The 21,496-nt window shown below is 26.6% G+C and overlaps 1 protein-coding gene across 1 annotated transcript; it reads right to left on the minus strand.

Annotated features, from left to right (window-relative positions):
- Nucleotides 1–15,330: 15,330 nt before the first annotated feature.
- Nucleotides 15,331–20,519, minus strand: LOC145269077 (uncharacterized). Its single transcript, XM_080124676.1, has 2 exons — nt 20,142–20,519; nt 15,331–17,359 (listed from the first exon to the last, which is right to left on the minus strand). Exon 2 carries the CDS (start codon nt 16,799–16,801, stop codon nt 16,094–16,096), a length of 708 nt encoding a protein of 235 aa, XP_079980802.1. The 5' UTR covers nt 16,802–17,359; nt 20,142–20,519; the 3' UTR covers nt 15,331–16,093.
- Between the last annotated feature and the right edge of the window lie 977 nt (nt 20,520–21,496).

Consider the following 21,496-nt stretch of genomic DNA (forward strand, 5'->3'; position numbering starts at 1 on the left):
CTCTTCCTGATCTACATCAATGACCTCCCAAAACACATACTAAATTCATTCGTTGACATCTATGCTGATGACACGACCATCTACGGCAACACATCAAAGGCCGTAAATGACAACTTTCTCTCTGATTCCCTCTGCTCTGATCTTGAGCGCGTCGTTCAGTGGGGGAAGAGATGGCTGGTTACTTTTAATGCATCTAAAACCAAGCTTCTAACTTTACACCATCAACACTCTGTTCCTCATCTAGCATCAATTGAAATAGATGGCTCTCGTCTTGGGGAGGCTTCATGTTTTGACAAGCTCCTGGGTTTGACCTTTACTCCTGATCTGAAATGGAACACGTATATAAAGTCTGTTGCCCGGGCCGCTGGGAAAATGGTAGGATCCTTCTACCGCTCCAGAAGTACTACTACTGATGCAATTCTCTATCTCTAGAAAAGCCAAGTACGTCCAAAGATGGAGTACTGCTGCCACATCTCGGCTGGAGCTTCAACAAACAACCTATCCTGCCTTGATAAAGTACAAAATAGACTTCGTGGCTTAGTGGAGGATGCTCTCTTCTCTTCCCTGCAACCTCTCTCCCACAGAAGAGACGTTGCAAGCCTGTCTTTATTTTATCATTATTTCCATGGCAAGTGCTTGTCCGAGCCCCAATCTCTTGTCCCCCTCCCCAATCCTTCATGATAAACACCCGTCTCGCTAAAACCACTGTCAGTAATTTCCCCCCACTCTTTATATGTGCCTAAATCAAAACATAGATTCCATGAACATAGCTTTTTTCTGAGAAGTGCACGCCTGTGGAATTCTCTTCCGTTTGCCTGTTTCCCACCTGACTACAACTTGGACGTCTTCAAGTCCAATATAAAAAATTCCTGATTAATCGCCCCCTTAACTATTTCTACGATATTATCCCATTGATTATTGTACACAAAATAACCCTTATCCCCGAGTGGCTTACGGGCCTTGATAAGTGGTGGTCCCCATGTAAAAAAAAAGACGTCGTTATTAGTTTTACTTGAAATTCAATATTTCGTTTGTCGAATGTCGCCTTAATAACTAAGAAACAATTGGGCGCTTCTGCACAATCAGACAGAAGTTTCGGAAACCGTAATACTAAATTTCACATTAAAACAATGGTATCTACGTATTCCTTGTATTTTAAGATGATTATATCAAAAAATTATGAAAAGTGATCCGGTAGAAAATTATTTATTAAAGAAAATAGAATTTGAAGAAAACGATCGTATTTGCATATCGTGACGTCACAGGAGGGTACAAAAGGGAGGTAATTTCCTCCCTATAATTCTTGGAAAGCTCAGGAAATTTCTTTTCTTTTTTTGTTGTTGTCCAAATGAACCTGGGGAAATTGAATCGGTGCTATATTTATTTTATTTATTTATTTATTTATTTTTATTTATTTATTTTTTATTTTTTTATTTATTTTTTATTTTTATTTATTTATTTATTTTTATTTATTTTTATTTATTTATTTTTTATTTTTATTTATTTTATTTTTATTTATTTATTTTTTTTGCTCAAATAAAATCCTTATTTTTGCTTTCCGGCGTGCCCTGTGATTTTTGGCAGGTTCACAAATGCGTTCCTGTCATAGGGAGATGTTAATGGGACCCAAACCGATTTATAGGACGGATTTAACTGGAGATTGGAGTTATTTCCCTTGTTTTCGTTTCGATTTTTTTTAAATAAAAACAAGATGGCGGCAAATTTTCACCAACTAACACGATCAAAGTTCTCTTCTATATAATTCAGTAATATTCAGGTAATTTCGACTGCATAATTTGAAAGCTAACATTGTAATTTATTAGAACTGACCAAAATAACCAGTAGAAACCATTGTTTTATCTGAAAACTCCATCTATCGACTACAAAATTGTGGTCTAATAGCGTAGAAATACCACAAAAGTCTTATACAAATTACACATCGTTTTTACTAACGCTCATATTTTTTAACCTAAAAAAATTGTATATTTTCACTTTTTATAGTCAATTTATATATAAAAAACATGGTTTTTGAATAAAAGAATACGTAACAATAAATACAAACAATGCTTAAAATAACGGCAGGATTGGAGCTTAGGTGGCGGTTAAGTAACCTCGTAGCCGAGACAACCTAAACCAAAAACGAAAGGGACAAAAATATCGATTCACCGGATTTTATCTATGGAAACAGTGATCATATCGTTCAGTTTACAAATAAGCTGAACTTATTTTTCACAATTTAGCAATATAAACAGAATTTTTTTCTTTGTTATATTGCATATCCCTCCATATTTTCATGAACAAACCGAAAATTCAGCAATGGCGACGCTAGGACAAATCTGTTCATCGTTACAACGCTAATGAACACAATAAATACACATGACAACTTCAAATCCCATTTCTTTAGATACACACATCATTAGAATAACTCGCACCTTACTCCAACAAAGAAAACCGCCAGAGAAAGCCGCACAGCAAAAGACAAAACCAAAATACAAAACACGAACATCAAAAAAAAAAAAACTGAAGCCATCGATTAAAAGAACTTTATTGCTCACTACTACGTCCGCTTCGTCACTATAAAAATTATGTGCTACGTTTGACGACAACGAAAGGGCGTGAACTGCAAAGTGGAAATGGACTATGAGCCAGGCACCAGATCGGCTGTGCAACACCATTCCAGAGTATGCAGTTTCCACAAAGAATAGGGCCGCATATGAAGAAGAACTTCAGATGTAGATTGATAACGTATGGTTAATACCGTACCCACAGGAACGTCTGGGACCACCCAAAGGATTAATTCCACTCATGGCTGTTGAACAACCTACTAAAGACAAAATTCGGCCCTATTCTTTGTGGAAACTGCATACTCTGGAATCGTGTTGCACAGCTGATCTGGTGCCTGGTTCATAGTCCATTTCCACTTTGCAGTCCACGCCTTTTCGTTGTCGTCAAACGTAGCACAGAAGTCCTTTTCTTCAATAGACATGGCTGCACAGACTTATTTTCCTTCTCCAAGCATTACACCTCCAGTCGCTGTGATTATGACGCCTCCTAGCGCTTGTATTGCATCAATTCCAATCAACATGTCATAGCCAAGGGGGTTTTCTTGCATCACCAGAACATCAACTTTGGCTGTGTCACCCTTCTCAGTACAGATCGTGACTGTCCCTTCACCACAACATGCTCGGGATAAACCATTGATCGTCATAATACCGACTGGTTGCTCCCGCCACATCTGACAGTAATGTGCACTAACTATAGACCGGGAACACCCGTGTCTATGAGTGCTGAACGCTGCACATCGTCAATATTAATGCCAATGACCGGTAATCCTGTATTTATTGGTTGGCAAGGGGCAAGGGTGGCGATAGTACCTTGACCCCAACGTCGTTTCCCGAACAGTTGTGAGATATGTGCCCATACTTATTGCAGCGATAGCATTGTACTGTTCTCTGTGCTCGTGGATATAAACACCTCCTATCACTCCGGCAATCCTTAGCAAAATGATTGGCCTCCCCACATTTATAGCACACTGGGCCTACACGCTTATTACTACCTGGGAGAGAATCTACATTGCTTCCATGCGGTTCGACTGTTGCATGTTGAATACTAGTTGCTACTGCAATTGGCTCCTGTTCCTTACAGATGTTTCGAGCTCGGGGTAATAACTCGTCTGTTGTCAATTCATCAATTCGTGACGATGTCCGCAACAGTTTGCTGACCTCCTCAGGTAAGGCGACTAAAAAGGCACATCTTAATATCTTATCGTTAACCCCACCAAATGGTATCGACAACTTTCGTAGGTCGGCTAGGAACACATCAACTGTTTCCTTGGGGTGAAGTCGCCGGCTTGTGAACTGTTGCCATGCAACAAACGGATCTGTACCAAACGCTGTATACAGGTTGTGTTTGATTGTATGCCAGTCTGGTTCATCCCCGAGTTGCTGGTAGACTGCATAGGCCCCTCCGGTTAACCTCAAAGGAATGACTGTGTCTGGTTCTTTAATTCTGCACAGTGTACAGATCTTCTCAGCCTTTTCCACCCATTCGACGACAGACGGTCCAGTGGTAGATCCATCAAACTCAGGTATCAAGCAAAAGTCGAATCCGTCCATTTTCTACCTTTCAAATCACCGCACACCGAGAGCGGAGATAGCTTATAATTCAATAACTTTAGTGTTATTTCTTCCGCCCATCACACCAATAATTTCCTGGGAAAGGTTAACACTTTTGTCCAAACTTCCAACTTCCAAACTTCCGTATACGTAACGCACCTTCTCTCAACTCCCAACGAACGTCTGCTAATTCAACTCATTTCTTCGAAATCCAACTTCAAAATGAACCTCCCTCTAAAAAAATCAACCCTCTTTTATCTCCATCCAGGAGCATCTCATTGGCATATCAGGTGGTCACATTGCAGGCATATAAAGAGATAAGGCAGCCCTTTTTGTTTCTTTCTTCTTCATTCATTTCATTCCACGACCAACGCGTTGAATTATTCACACGTGCTGATTAGGTAAGTCGCACGTTTCCCTACAAAGCAAAAACGTACACAGGTAAGGGATGCAACTCGAGACGGTGAAATTTTAATACTTTAGTATCCTCGTGCTAGGCATTTTCTCTCAGTAGGCATTCAATTTTAAGTTTCACCTGTTCCTGCAGCATAAATGATCGCACTAACCCTAACACAACAACATCAAATCCCATTTCTTTGTATACCACAGAAAGGGAATAACTCGCAAAGAAAACCGCCAGAAAAAACCGTCCACCGAAAGGAAAATCAAACTCCAAAGCAGAAACATTACAGCAGACACAACATATATACACGCATAATTATCTCAAGTTTCACCTGTTCCTGCAAATACTTATTTACATATTTCAAACAATGTTGTTCATTAGTTTGAGTTAATATAAAGATTTTTAACTTTGATGTGAAAATAATGATTGATAAAATTGTACTTGGTTATCGTCACGCGTCTCCATTTTTATTGCGATTTCTTAAAAAATCATGAGACATTTTTTAATGATATAAGTTTTGCCCAATATATTTTTTGTGTAATTTTGGCAGGAAACATTCTAGAATATTAAAGTGATATGAATACAAATATTAATTATTTAAAAGATTTATAAAATTAGCATATTTAAAATCTTAGATAAAACATAAGAGAATTTCATTTTTTATCAGGCTAAGGTGAGAAAATAGTCTGAAAAAGGATTTATTTATCATATGTCATGTGAATATTTTATTTGTTTATCATATGTTATGTAATGATTTAATATATGTATCATATGTTATGTAATGATTTTATTTATTTATCATATGTTATGTAATGATTTTATATATGTATCATATGTTATGTAATGATTTTATTTATTTATCATATGTTATGTAATGATTTTATATATGTATCATATGTTATGTAATGATTTTATTTATTTATCATATGTTATGTAATGATTTTATATATGTATCATATGTTATGTAATGATTTTATGTATTTATCATATGTTATGTAATGATTTTATATATATGTATCATATGTTATGTAATGATTTTATTTATTTATCATATATTATGTAATGATTTTATTTATTTATAATATGTTATGTGATGATTTTGTTTATTTATCATATGTTATGTAATAATTGTATCTATGTATCATATATAATGTAAGGATTTCATTTATTTATAATATGTTATGTGACGACTTTGTTTATTTATCATATGTTATGTAATAATTGTATTTATGTATCATATATTATGTAAGGATTTTATTTATTTATCATCTGTTATGTGATGATTTTATTTATTTATCATATGTTATGTAATCATTTATTTATCATATGTTATGTTAGGATTTTATTTATTTATCATATATTATGTAATGATTTTATTTATTTATTTATCATATATTATGTAATGCTTTTATTTATTTATCATATATTATGTAATGATTTTATTTATCATGTATTATGTAATGATTTTACTTATTTATCATATGGTTTGTGATGATTTTATTTATTTATCATAGGTTATGTAATGATTTTACTTATTTATCATATATTATGTAATGATTTTACTTATTTATCATACGTTTTGTGATGATATTATTTATCTATCATATATTATGTAATGATTTTATTTATTTATCACAAGTTTTGTAATGATCTTATTTATTTATCATATGTTATGCAATGATTTTATTTATTTATCATATATTATGTAATGATTTTATTTTTTATCATATATTATGTAATGATTTTATTTATTTATCATATGTTTCGTAATGATTTTATTTATTTATCATATATTATGTAATGATTTTATTTAATTATCATATATTATGTAATGATTTTATTTATTTATCATATATTATTTAATGATTTTATTTATTTATCATATGTTATGTAATGATTTTATTTATTTATCACATATTATGTAATGATTTTATTTATTCATCATATGTTATGTAATGATTTTATTTATGTATCATATGTTACGTAATGATTTTATTTATTTATCATATATTATGTAAGGATTTTACTTATTTATCATATATTATGTAAGGATTTTACTTATTTATCATAAGTTTTGTGATGATTTTATTTATCTATCATATATTATGTAATGATTTTATTTATTTATCACATGTTTTGTAATGATCTTATTTATTTATCATATGTTATGCAATGATTTTATTTATTTATCATATATTATGTAATGATTTTATTTTTTATCATATATTATGTAATGATTTTATTTATTTATCATATGTTTCGTAATGATTTTATTTATTTATCATATATTATGTAATGATTTTATTTATTTATCATATATTATGTAATGATTTTATTTATTTATCATATATTATGTAATGATTTTATTTATTTATCATATGTTATGTAATGATTTTATTTATTTATCATATGTTATGTAATGATTTTATTTATTTATCATATGTTATGTAATGATTTTATTTATTTATCATAGGTTATGTAATGATTTTATTTATTTATCATATGTTATGTAATGATTTTATTTATTTATCATATGTTATGTAATGATTTTATTTATTTATCATATGTTATGTAATGATTTTATTTATTTATCATATGTTATGTAATGATTTTATTTATTTATCATATGTTATGTAATGATTTTATTTATTTATCATATGTTATGTAATGATTTTATTTATTCATCATATGTTATGTAATGATTTTATTTATTTATCATATGTTATGTAATGATTTATTTATCTATCATATGTTATGTAATGATTTTAGTTATTTATCATATATTATGTAATGATTTTATTTATTTATCATATATTATCTAATGATTTTATTTATTTATCATATATTATGTAATGATTTATCTATTTATCACATATTATATAATGATTTTATTCATCGTATGTTATGTAATGATTTTATTTATTTATCACATATTATGTAATGAGTTTATTTATTCATCATATGTTATGTAATGATTCTATTTATGTAGCATATGTTACGTAATGATTTTATTTATTTATCATATATTATGTAAGGATTTTATTTATTTATCATATATTATGTAATGATTTTATTTATTTATCATATATTATGTAAGGATTTTATTTATTCATCATATGTTATGTAATGATTTTATTTATTTATCATATGTTATGTAATGATTTTATTTATTTATCATATGTTATGTAATTATTTTATTTATTTATCATATGTTATGTAATGATTTTATTTATTTATCATATGTTATGTAATTATTTTATTTATTCATCATATGTTATGTAATGATTTTATTTATTTATCATATGTTATGTAATGATTTTATTTATTTATCATATGTTATGTAATGATTTTATTTATGTATCATATGTTATGTAATGATTTTATTAATTTATCATATGTTATGTAATGATTTTATTTATTTATCATATGTTATGTAATGATTTTATTTATTTATCATATGTTATGTAATGATTTATTTATCTATCATATGTTATGTAATGATTATATTTATTTATCATATATTATGTAATGATTTTATTTATTTATCATATATTATCTAATGATTTTATTTATTTATCATATGTTATGTAATGATTTTATTTATTTATCATATATTATGTAATGATTTTATCTATTTATCACATATTATGTAATGATTTTATTTATTCATCATATGTTATGTAATGATTTTATTTATTTATCACATATTATGTAATGATTTTATTTATTCATCATATGTTATGTACTGATTCTATTTATGTATCGTATGTTACGTAATGATTTTATTTATTTATCATATATTATGTAAGGATTTTATTTATTTATCATATATTATGTAATGATTTTATTTATTTATCATATATTATGTAAGGATTTTATTTATTCATCATATGTTATGTAATGATTTTATTTATTTATCATATGTTATGTAATGATTTTATTTATTTATCATATGTTATGTAATTATTTTATTTATTCATCATATGTTATGTAATGATTTTATTTATTTATCATATGTTATGTAATGATTTTATTTATTTATCATATGTTATGTAATGATTTTATTTATTTATCATATGTTATGTAATGAGTTTATTTATTTATCATATATTATGTAATGATTTTATTTATTTATAATATGTTATGTAATGATTTTATTTATTTATCATATGTTATGTAATGATTTTATTTATTTATCATATGTTATGTCATGATTTATTTATCTATCATATGTTATGTAATGATTTTATTTATTTATCATATATTATGTAATGATTTTATTTATTTATCATATATTATCTAATGATTTTATTTATTTATCATATATTATGTAATGATTTTATCTATTTATCACATAGTATGTAATGATTTTATTTATTTATCACATATTATGTAATGATTTTATTTATCATATGTTATGTAATGATTCTATTTATTTATAATATGTTATGTAATGATTTTATTTATTTATCATATGTTATGTAATGATTTTATTTATTTATCATATGTTATGTAATGATTTTATTTATTTATCATATGTTATGTAATGATTTTATTTATTTATCATATGTTATGTAATGATTTTATTTATTTATCATATGTTATGTAATGATTTTATTTCTTTATCGTATATTATGTAATGCTTTTATTTAGTTATACATATATATTATGTAATGAAATTATGTATGAATCATATAATATGTAATGATTTTATTTATTTATCATATATTATATAGTGATGTTATTTATTTATCATATGTTATGTAATGATTTATTTATCTATCATATGTTATGTAATGATTTTATTTATTTATCATATATTATGTAATGATTTTATTTATTTATCATATATTATCTAATGATTTTATTTATTTATCATATATTATGTAATGATTTTATCTATTTATCACATATTATGTAATGATTTTATTTATTCATCATATGTTATGTAATGATTTTATTTATTTATCACATATTATGTAATGATTTTATTTATCATATGTTATGTAATGATTCTATTTATTTATCATATGTTATGTAATGATTTTATTTATTTATCATATGTTATGTAATGATTTTATTTATTTATCATATGTTATGTAATGATTTTATTTATTTATCATATGTTATGTAATGATTTTATTTATTTATCATATGTTATGTAATGATTTTATTTATTTATCATATGTTATGTAATGATTTTATTTCTTTATCATATATTATGTAATGCTTTTATTTAGTTATACATATATATTATGTAATGAAATTATGTATGAATCATATAATATGTAATGATTTTATTTATTTATCATATATTATATAGTGATTTTATTTATTTATCATATATTATGTAATGATTTTATTTATTTATCATATATTATATAGTGATTTTATTAATTTATCATATGTTATGTGATGATTTTATTTATTTATCATATGTTATGTAATGATTTTATTTATTTATCATATATTATATAGTGATTTTATTAATTTATCATATGTTATGTGATGATTTTATTAATTTATCATATGTTATGTAATGATTTTATTTATTCATCATATGTTATGTAATGATTTAATTTATTTATCATATGTTTTGTGATGATTTTATGTATTTATCATATGTTATGTGAGGATTTTATTTATTTATCATATATTATGTAATGATTTTAGTTATTTATCATATGTTATGTAATGATTTTATTTATTAATCATATATTATGTAATGATTTTATTTTTTATCATATATTATGTAATGATTTTATTTATTTATCATATATTATGTAATAATTTTATTTATTTATCATATGTTATGCAATGATTTTGTTTATTTTTCATATGTTATGTTATGATTTTATTGTTTTATCATATATTATGTAATAATTTTATTTATTTATCATATATTATGTAATGATTTTATTTTTTATCATATGTTATGTAATGATTTTATTTATTTTTCATGTGTTATGTAATGATTTTATCAATTTATCATATGTTATGTGATGGTTTTATTTATTTATCATATATTATGTAATGATTTTACTTATTTATTATATATCTTGTGATGATTTTATTTATTTAGCATATGTTATGCAATGATTTTATTTATTTATCATATATTATGTAATGATTTTATTTATTTATCATATGTTATGCAATGATTTTATTTATTTATCATATATTATGTAATGATTTTATTTATTTATCATATATTATGTAATGATTTTACTTATTTATTATATATCTTGTGATGATTTTATTTATTTATCATATATTATGTAATGATTTTATATATTTATCATATATTATGTACTGATTTTATTTATTTATCATATGTTATGTAATGATTCTATTTAATTATCATATATTATGTAATGATTTTATATATTTATCATATATTATGTACTGATTTTATATATTTATCATATATTATGTAATGATTTAATTTATTTATCATATATTATGTGATGATTTTATTTATTTATCACATATTATGTAATGATTTGATTGATTTATCATGTATTATGTAATGATTTTATTTATTAATCATATGTTATGTAATGATTTTGTTTATCTATCGTATATTATGTAATGATTTTATTTATTTATCATATATTATGTAATGATTTTATCTATCATATATTATGTAATGGTTTTATTTATTCATAATATATTATGTAATTCTTTTATTTATTTTCATATATTTGTTAATGATTTTATTTATTTATCATATATTATGTAATGATTTTATTTATCTATCATATATTATGTAATGATTTTATTTATTTATCATATATTATGTAAAGATTTTATTTATTTTCATATATTATGTAATGATTTTATTTTTTTATCATATATTATGTAATGATTTTATTTATTTATCATATATTATGTAATGATTTTATTTATCATATATTGTGCAATGATTTTTTTTATTTTCATATATTATGTAATGGTTTTATTTATTTATTCTATATTTTGTAATGGTTTTAATATTTTCTAAAATATTAGAATCTCCTACATTTTTTTTAATTTGTAAATGAAATGTTTGCCGATATTTATTTAAAACTCTAAACCTTGTATATTTTGTAGTTTTAAATGGTACATTTAAAATCATTTGATGACACTAATTTCATTTTCTTTTTACTGTGAAAAATAATTGGAAAAAGGATCAAGTGGTCATATATATATATATATATATATATATATATATATATATATATATATATATATCACCCCACTGACATTATGCCACCCCTGCTTTTCTGTCACCCGGACCGTACCCCCCTTAGATACGATACGTATATATAATGGGTGACAGCAAAGCAGGGGAAACATAATGTCAGTGGTGTGACATTTGAGCAGACCGCCTTGGTGTACGTTTACTCTAGCTACACCACTGTAGTATTGACAAGAGTTTTTTCTCTCTAACTCTCTCATCAAAATTGAAAGGACAATCAGTTCTCCATTTCTGGGTTAAAGAGTTAACAACCCGAAAGTACATTCTCATTGTCTGTTCCCGAAAATGGAATCGCAAAGTATAACACGTTATACAATATTCATAATAAGTGGGCTGTGTAGATTTATTGAGAAATTTCCTAATGAATAAGAAGACCAACACTTGCGGGCATACTTTGCAATCTATTATTTCTTTTATCTAATGTGTGGTTGAAAGCTGACGTCATCCTTAATTTTTACTATTTTGACTGTACATTTGCAGCCACGTCGATTCAACAAGCGTGTAGTATGAAAACCAAATTAAATGCCGCAAAATATTGAAAAGAATGCAATTAAAACCATAAAAGTTGGTATTAAGTCAATAGTTTTCATATTGTTTTTCAAAATATTTCTATAAAAATGATTAAGCATATTTCGGCAGTAAGCTTGTATATAACTTGTTGCCCGCAAAATTATCTGATTATCGTTATTTTAAATTAGAAAACCAATCTATTTTTGGCCCGGATTGTTGCAGATTAGATTACAATTAACTTTAAATTAATGTCTGTTTTCTAAACCAGATGATTGTGAATTATCTGAACTAAAAAATCAACGTATTTTTTCTTGATTGAAGATGATTGTGAATTATCTGGGATTTTTTTTTTCTAGAAAAAAATCTTGGCTTTTTAAAGCAACTACTCGTGCAAAATATCTAATCTCATGATGAAATAAAAATGGTTATTTTATTCAAGATAATCACGCATTTTTTCTTGATTGTCAATTATCTGGGATTTTTTTCTAGAAAAAAATATTGGCTTTTTAAAGCAACTACTCGTGCAAAATATCTCATCTCATGATAAAATAAAAACAATTTTTTAATCAATATCAATGCAAGTTTTATACTTTTATTCTCATTATCTATTTAGATGTGTTTCTCAGTTTCTATCAAAAGATTTTAAGGCAACTTGTCGAAAAAGTGTGTTCATATACTTGGAAAGTTCATTTATATCAGTAAATTATTTATAAATTCAATTCATATTTTAAAGAAATCAAAACTATACTAAGCACTTATTTGGTTAAATTTTATAGAATACATTAGGGACTGCAAAAATTCACCACAGAATTACCCCACCCTATATGTAACTTTATTATAAATTAATATTATCAGTATAACTTTTGTACCATTTAAAAGGGCAAAATAAACCAGTAATAATTAAAAAAAATTTTTTTCATCGAACGAAAATAATTTAATTGTGAGACGAAAATCATGCTTACATAATTGGCATTTTAAAATAGCATTCCCATGCAGTAGACATTCCGAATGTGAAAAGATACCCGTGTTTAATAAATCTAGCAAAAATCAACTAATGGTCAGAGTTTCGTGAAATTTTCGATACTTATCCATTTTAGCATGAAATCTATAAATATAAAAGCGAAAATGTGTGTATTATGTTCTCTTTTTGTGTATGTTCGCAAACGTATTTTTCGGCGGGTTCTCGAGGCCACTGCTCAATTTTAAAAAGTTTTATATCACGTCGAAATCATAATATATACGAGTTACGAACGGAGGTCGCCCGTCCGTTTAATTTGCCCGATTTGTAACGTTAAATATTCGACATTTTGAGATCGCCGCATGTTTGTTTTTGTTTTTCGGTATAAAAAAAACGAAATTCGATTCAAATCCTGGCCCACGGCCAGTGGTCTTAGAGAGCGATGTAACATTTGGTCAATGTCAGCTAACCGTCGTCATATCAGACGGTTGTTTTCATTTCCAGATGAGCCACTCCCCTAATAGATGGGAGAGCTGTTTTTCCCCAAATTTAGGTAAAAACAAACAAACCGGGTTATTGACCTCATTAAAAACTGTCCCGAAGAAAATGTTAACTGCTGAATAGCTATTGCTTACGTCGTCGTCGTAATGCTCGCACAAAATGTTAACTCTATGACTTCCGTACGGGCACCTTCTTACTTAAATAAATTCAAACATCTCTCATTCTGGCTGGCTGAATGGTTAACGTGTCAGTTTTTTTTGTTTTTTTCACATTTTATTTTTCAACTTCGCTTCAGGGCTTTGGGTTCGATCCTACCAACTTACCAAAATTCTTTTTACCCCCTCCCGGTTTTCTTTTTGATTTAGGAGCACACACACCTAGTAACACCCGGGCAACGCCGGGTACCCCCTCTAGTTACATATTAAATACAGTTTCCGTAAAATATATGAGGGGAAATATTTTTTTAGTACGTGTCCTCCCCATATTTATTTTTCTGAAATTCGAACAAAATATATTTAAATCTATCGAAATGTCTATTTTTTATGAAACATAAGAGTTCAAATAAGTAAGAAATATTTTTAAAAGGTTAAATACACATATTGAACAAAACTTTACCTTGAAGTTGCAATTATAATTTTTTTTTAATTTTAATACACATATTGAACAAAAATTTACCTTGAAGTTGCAATTAAAAAATGATATAAATTTAATATTATTGCGTTGTTTTTTTAAATAGCGTTTTTTCAAATTAATCTATACAGTTTAATTGCAAAGAAAAAGAAACTTCGTAAAGATTAATTTTTAAAAGGTTAAAACGATTAAAATTCCATTATTTCAAAATGTTCCGTTACAACATAGATTTTTAATTAATGGTGTTTAAATGTTTTTTAAATATTAAGTTTTAATATAAACATGACTCTTGTCAGCTATTTTATCGCCAGATTAAAACCAATTTGAAAATATTATTGTACAAATATTAAGCATTTTGTAGCCCCCCTCCTCATTTTTTGTATGTCTCTTTTTACCGAACAAAATATGGAAGCCCGTAGGCAACCAAAAGAACATTCGATAAAATCGTATTTCATATTTAATATACGAATGTTTATAATATTATTAATCAGTAAACTGTGTAAATCTTAAAACCTAACAAAATTATAACAAAGATTAATTATTAATTGCAGTTTGAAGAAGATAAACAAAGGTTTTAAAAAATCATTAAGTCGCTTTTGCTTTTCCATAGTTCGTATAGTTAACACAAGTATGACGTCATGGGGGCATGCGCTCTGTTTTTCACATTGTTTTGGGGATACGTGGAATACATACATAGTGAAAAGAACCCTCACAGAAAGTACGAAAGCCAATTCTGTTTATATAAATTTAGATTCATAACCTTGATACTAAATGTGAAAAATATCGAGTATCAATACTTTGATAAAATTAAAATTTCATCTTAAGAAGGTGAAAATTATTTAGAGATTAATCTGAAATGTGGCAAAAGAAAATTATATAGTATTCCAATTGTACAAGGATAGTTAGAGACCGAGATTTTGTATTTCGATTATAAAAGGGGAAAGAGGTTTAAATCGGTTTCATCTAAAAATAAAACAATTACATCTAGTCAAAAAGGGAAACTATTATTTCTTATACAAATGAGATGAAATGGAATAAAATATTAATTTTCTATCCAAAATCAATATCATAAATGATTTCCGTCTAATTTTTCCCTTTTCAAGTATATTGTACAAACAATAGATGTTACTTGAAATATGGCGTTAATTTTGATGCATTGAATTAAGGTTAGGATTTGTCTTGTTAATCAGATTCTATTATATTTGTGTCTAATAAATACCTTAACTGTCCGTCCATGTCTCGTATCCAAATATTAAGATACGATATACGAATATATATTTTGCTTTTTTTATAGAATACATACATACTGAAAAGAACCTTTATAGAAAGTATGAAACTCAATTCTGTTTATATAAATTTAGATTCAAAATCTTTATTATAAATGTAAAAACTATCAAGTATCGATATTTTGATAAAATAATATATATGAATTTTACCTTTGTTTTAACATGATATAAATACTTAATAGAATATCGTTTCTTTTAGCATCAGAATATTAAATTTGTTTGAAGGTAAACACTTCAAAATCAGTATATATTCCAGTTTTCTATAATATATTGTATTTATGTAAAGGTAATTGATACATACCATATATGAATATATATTTTGCTTTATCTGTTCACATGCAAAATATTTGATTTCTTGCCAAAAGAAAAAAGCAATTATGTTATTTATTTCAAGTATGTGTTCACATATATTGCAATATATATTGTTTATGAAAGGATAAGTCAGCAGGACTATAGTTTCTCTCCAGTATGCATTCGTGTATGTTTCAACATAGATCTTTTTTGTGAAAAATACGCGCCACAAAAATCACAAGAAAATGATTTTTCTCCCATATGCATTCGCATGTGGTGCAGCATCCTTTGTTTCGTTGTAAAAGAGGATCCACATTCTTCACAAGAATATGGTTTCTCTCCAGTATGTGTTCGTATGTGTTGGAACATATTTTGTTTCAGTGTAAATGAAGAGTCACATATTTCACAAGAATATGGTTTCTCTCCAGTATGTGTTCGCATATGTTGCAACATACTACGTTTTGCTGCAAAAGAAAAGCCGCATACTTCACAAGAATATGGTTTCTCTCCAGTATGTGTCCGCATGTGTTGGAACATATTTTGCTTCGTTGTAAAAGAAGAGCTACATATTTTACAAGAATATGGTTTCTCTCCAGTATGTGTTCGTATGTGTTTTAACATATTTTGTTTCTGTGTAAATGAAGAACCACATACTTCACAAGAATATGGCTTCTCTCCAGTATGTGTAAACATATGCTGCAACTTATGGTGTTTATGTTTAAAAGACGAACCACATACTTCACAAGAATATGGTTTCTCTCCAGTATGCGTTCGCATATGTAGCAACATGTTTTGTTTTTTCTTAAGACAAAAACCGCATACTTCACAGGAATATGATTTCCTTTCAGTATTAAAGTTATTGTTCATTTTAAAAGATTAATTATATAAGATTGTTCAATACAATTTGTTTCGTTTTAATTTTACTGTTTTTGTCTTTTGTACAGGAAACTAAATAAATTAAGTATCATTCTGCTTTTAGTTAATGTTTAGTAATCATTACAAAGTTTGTTTACCGTTGGACGAGCTGTTATGTCTATATTTTTATCATGTAGCAATGAAAGTATTATTTTTTATAACTGTATTTCATAATATGTATGAATATAAGAATGAGATGGTGCTGTGTATAGCAACATACTATTAAAGTTATAGTCTTGATATAAAGGACTGTTAAAATTGATTTAGCAATATTAAAATATTTAGTTACTTTTTATGCATTTTATCTTAATCTATGTATTCATTTTTTTTTTTGCAGTATTTTTTCTAGTATATCGGATGCTTATAACTATTACACATATGCACCATTAGTGATAATTATATGATAAAACTAAAGCAAATATCGATCGTGTAAAATGCGATTTGATGAAACAAATTCTCCCGTTTCTGGCAATTAGTACTCGATTTTCTTTTTAGTAATTGTTGCATATTCTGAAAGAAAAATAAATAAATAAATAATAAATTACATGAAAAGATGTATATTTTACATATATTCTTCACAGACAAATGTATGTGTTGCAACATGTGGTGTTTTATTGTAAATGAAGAACTACAAATTTTTCAAGGATATGATTTTTCTCCAGTACGTGTATGTATAAGTCGGAACATATTAGTATATAGATTCATCATTTAAAAAGTCACTTTGGATCTATAAAACCATTGTTTATAACAACAGTATGCATTTACAATTAGTCTAAATTTGATTTTGCAATGAATAAAGTTTATTATTGTTGCAACAGACAACTAAATCAATATAATAGCCACTGTGGATCTATAAGACCATTGTTTATAACAGCAGTATGTATCTACATTTAGTATGAATTTGATTTTGCAAATAATAAGGTTTATTATCATTGCAACAGACAACCAAATCAATATAATATAATAGATGATAATATAATATGATATGATATAATATGACATAATATAATAGCCACTTTGGATCTATAAGACCATTGTTTATGACAGCAGTATCTACATTTAATCTAAGAGCCACTTTTGATTTATGATACTATTGTTTGTAATAACAATAAGTATGGATATAGAGTGACATTTAATCTGAATGTGATTTTGCAAATAAAGAAAGAAACAACATACATTAACACTTGTTACCATTTTTATTATTTGTATTGATTAGATATCTTGGAATTTTATTATTCTAATTGGGAAACAAGTTACTCGAAGTTCTATATATTATTAACCAGAGGAAGGTGTTTTCTCATGAAATATGCAAAACAGGTGCATTGCAGGGTTATGCTGATTGAGTTAATAACCACTTCTTGATACATACAATACATTATTATTGATAATATACAAAATAAATAAATAAAAGAATAAATTAATTAATATGTAGTAAACAATCAAATAAATAAATGAATAAATTAATTAATATGTAGAAAATAAATAAATAAATGAAAGGAATAAACAAATTAATTAATATGTAAAAAACAAATAAATAAATGAAAAGAATAAATAAATAAATTAATATGTAGAAACTAAATAAATAAATGAAAAAAAAAATAAATTAATTAATTAACATGTAGAAAACAAATAAATAAATAAAAAGAATAAATAAATTAATTAATATGCAAAAAACAAATAAATAAATGAAAATAATAAATAAATTAATAAATAGGTAGAAAATAAATAAATTCACTAATAGGTAAAAAACAAATTAATTAATATGTAGAAAATAAATAAATAATCAATAGGTAGAAAAAAAATAAATGAAAAGAATAAATAAATAATTAACAGGTAGAAAATAAATAAATAAATTAATATGTAGAAAATAAATAAATGAATTAATACGTAGAAAAAAATAATTGAATGAAAAGAATATATAAATTAATAGGTAGAAAATAAATAAATATGTAGGAAATAAATTAATTAATTAATATGTAGGAAATAAATAAATTAATTAATATGTAGAAAATAAATAAATTACTTAATATGTAGAAAATAAATAAATAAATGAAAAGAATAAATAAATAAATTAATAGGTAGAAAATGAATAAATAAATAAAAAAATAAATAAATTTATTAATATGTAGAAAATAAATAAATAAAAAGAATAAATAAATTAATTTATATGTAGAGAACAAATAAATACATGAAAAGAATAAATGAATTAATATGTAGAAAATAAATAAATAAATTAATAAGTAGAAAATAAATAAATTAATATGTAGAAAATAAATGAAAAGAATAAATAATAAATAAATAAAAAGATTAAATAAATATCTAGAAAACAAATTATTAAATAAACAAATAAAAGTGTAATAAAATTACTGAATTCAATTATTAAAATAAAAAATATATGCATATATATGTGTACTTCTGTACATGTGTGCTGCACTTGTATATGGACATATACATAGTTGTGTACGTGTATACATATTGATGTATACACTTTGACAGGGGAAATAATTCAAGCAAACAGAGTGATCACCCTTAGACCATTCACTTTACCCAAACCGGATATTACATGACACCAATATAGCAGTCAAATGACACTCCCAAATACACACTTTTATCATAAGCAAAAAATCAATCATTTATACAATTAAAAAGGTTACAAAAATTCCCAACAATACTTAATATTCATAAAAACTCGTATCATTTAAATTCATTTGACAATCAGTTTGTGACACTGACTTCTGGACATAAAAAATTTAAAAAATATATAAAGGAAAGCCTTGCTGAACAGTTTCACACTTGCTTTTTATTTTCCATCCAGAAGAAGAGATACTACTCTCGAAAATTAGGGACATCAAAACCTACCATCTTGTAGGACACATTATCTTAGTTAATAAACGTAATATAATTGAAAATTATTAAAAATCCCTACTAATATTGTCATTATTCTTTTAAATGCTAACTAGTGTCAACAGTGTTTTCTACGAACCACATTAATATAGCGTTCAAACACAACTCTTTTCAGAAATTTTTGTGTGAATATATGATGAGGATGAAACAGCAGGTGAAAGTCAACCAAGACACAAAAATCAGCAAACAAGGTTTTGGCCTCAGTATTTTGGTATGGTCTACAAAAATAAACCATTCATAGCGAATATTTTATAGAATTTGATGTGTTTAAAGAAATCACCAAAAGTTGCAACAAATAAAGAAACAAAATGCAAGAAAATTCACCATGTCACAAGTTGATATTAACAGTGGCAAAACAACATGAACTTTGAATTGTGTTAGCGCCCACCTTATTTCCCAGATCTGTCTCACAGTGAGTGTTGTCTCTTTACAGACCTCAAAAGAATTCTCAGTCTGAAAAATTCAGTCATTAAAAAAATAAGTAATTATTTCGGAAATATTTTGAAATTTTACAGGATAAAATGTTAAAATTCAAATAAAACATAATATTTATTTTTGTAAAATTTAAATGATTTTAATATATTTTACTTCATTTTTTTTTTCGAAAACTTTTATACATCGGCAATGATTGAGACCTGAAATGAAATATATGTTATTTCATCATTCCAGTATATTTAAATACGTTACAAATCTAAAATCTAATCCCATCCACCAAATATGATAAGATCGCGTGGTGGGCAAAATATTAGAATATTTTGTATCTTATTTTATTTCCGTTCATATATATTTTGTATCTTATTTTATTTTATTTTATTTATTTTTTTTTTTTATTTTTTTTTACACAGTGATCACCACTTATCAAGGCCCGGAAGCCACTCAGGGATAAGGGTTATTGCAAGTACATTACGTTAGTGTGGAGATTTGATGAAGTGTTTACTTAAGGGGGCGGTTCATTAGGAATTTGTTAACGTTGGACTTGAAGACATCCAAGTTGTAGTCCGGTGGGAAGCAGGCAGACGGAACAGAGTTCCACAGGCGTGCAGTTCTAAGAAAGAAGCTTTGTTCATGGAATCCGCATTTTGATTTAGGCACAGATATAGAGTGGGGGAAATTTTTCACAGTGGATTCAGCTAGACGGGTGTTTTTCGTGAAAGATTGGTGAGGGGGGACCAGAGATTGGAGTTCAGACGAGCACCTACCATGGAAATAACGATAAAACAAGGACAGGCTCGCAACGTCTCTTCTGTGGGAGAGAGGTTGCAGGGTAGAGAAAAGGGCAGCCCCCACTAAGCCACGATGTCTATTTTGTACTCTGTCAAGGCAGGATAGGCTGTTTTTAGCAGCTCCTGCCCAGATATGGCAACAGTATTCCATCCTTGGACGTACTTGGCTTTTATATAGATAGAAAATTGCATCAGTAGTGAGATATCTTCTGGAGCGGTAGAAGAATCCCACCATCTTTCCAGCGACCTTGGCAACAGACTTGATGTACGTGTTCCATTTCAGATCAGGAGTAAAGGTCAAACCCAGAAGATTGTCAAAACATGGGGCCTCACCCAGACGAGAGCCATCCATCACAATTGATGCCAGCTGGGGATCAGAGCGTTGATGATGTAAGGATAGGAGTTTGGTTTTGGATGCATTAAAGGTAACTAGCCACATCTTCCCCCACTGAACCACGCGCTCGAGATCAGAGGAGAGAGAATCAGAGAGAACTTTGTCATTTACGGCCTTTGATGTGTT

The sequence above is a fragment of the Euprymna scolopes genome, chromosome 45, assembly GCF_053919585.1.
Source record: "Euprymna scolopes isolate OS-2025 chromosome 45, ASM5391958v1, whole genome shotgun sequence".
In the NCBI taxonomy this organism is placed as follows: domain Eukaryota; kingdom Metazoa; phylum Mollusca; class Cephalopoda; order Sepiida; family Sepiolidae; genus Euprymna; species Euprymna scolopes.

Excerpts from the sequence above, each read along its gene's own strand:
- LOC145269077 (XM_080124676.1), bottom strand. The coding sequence starts at position 16,801 with ATGAACAATAACTTTAATACTGAAAGGAAATCATATTCCTGTGAAGTA.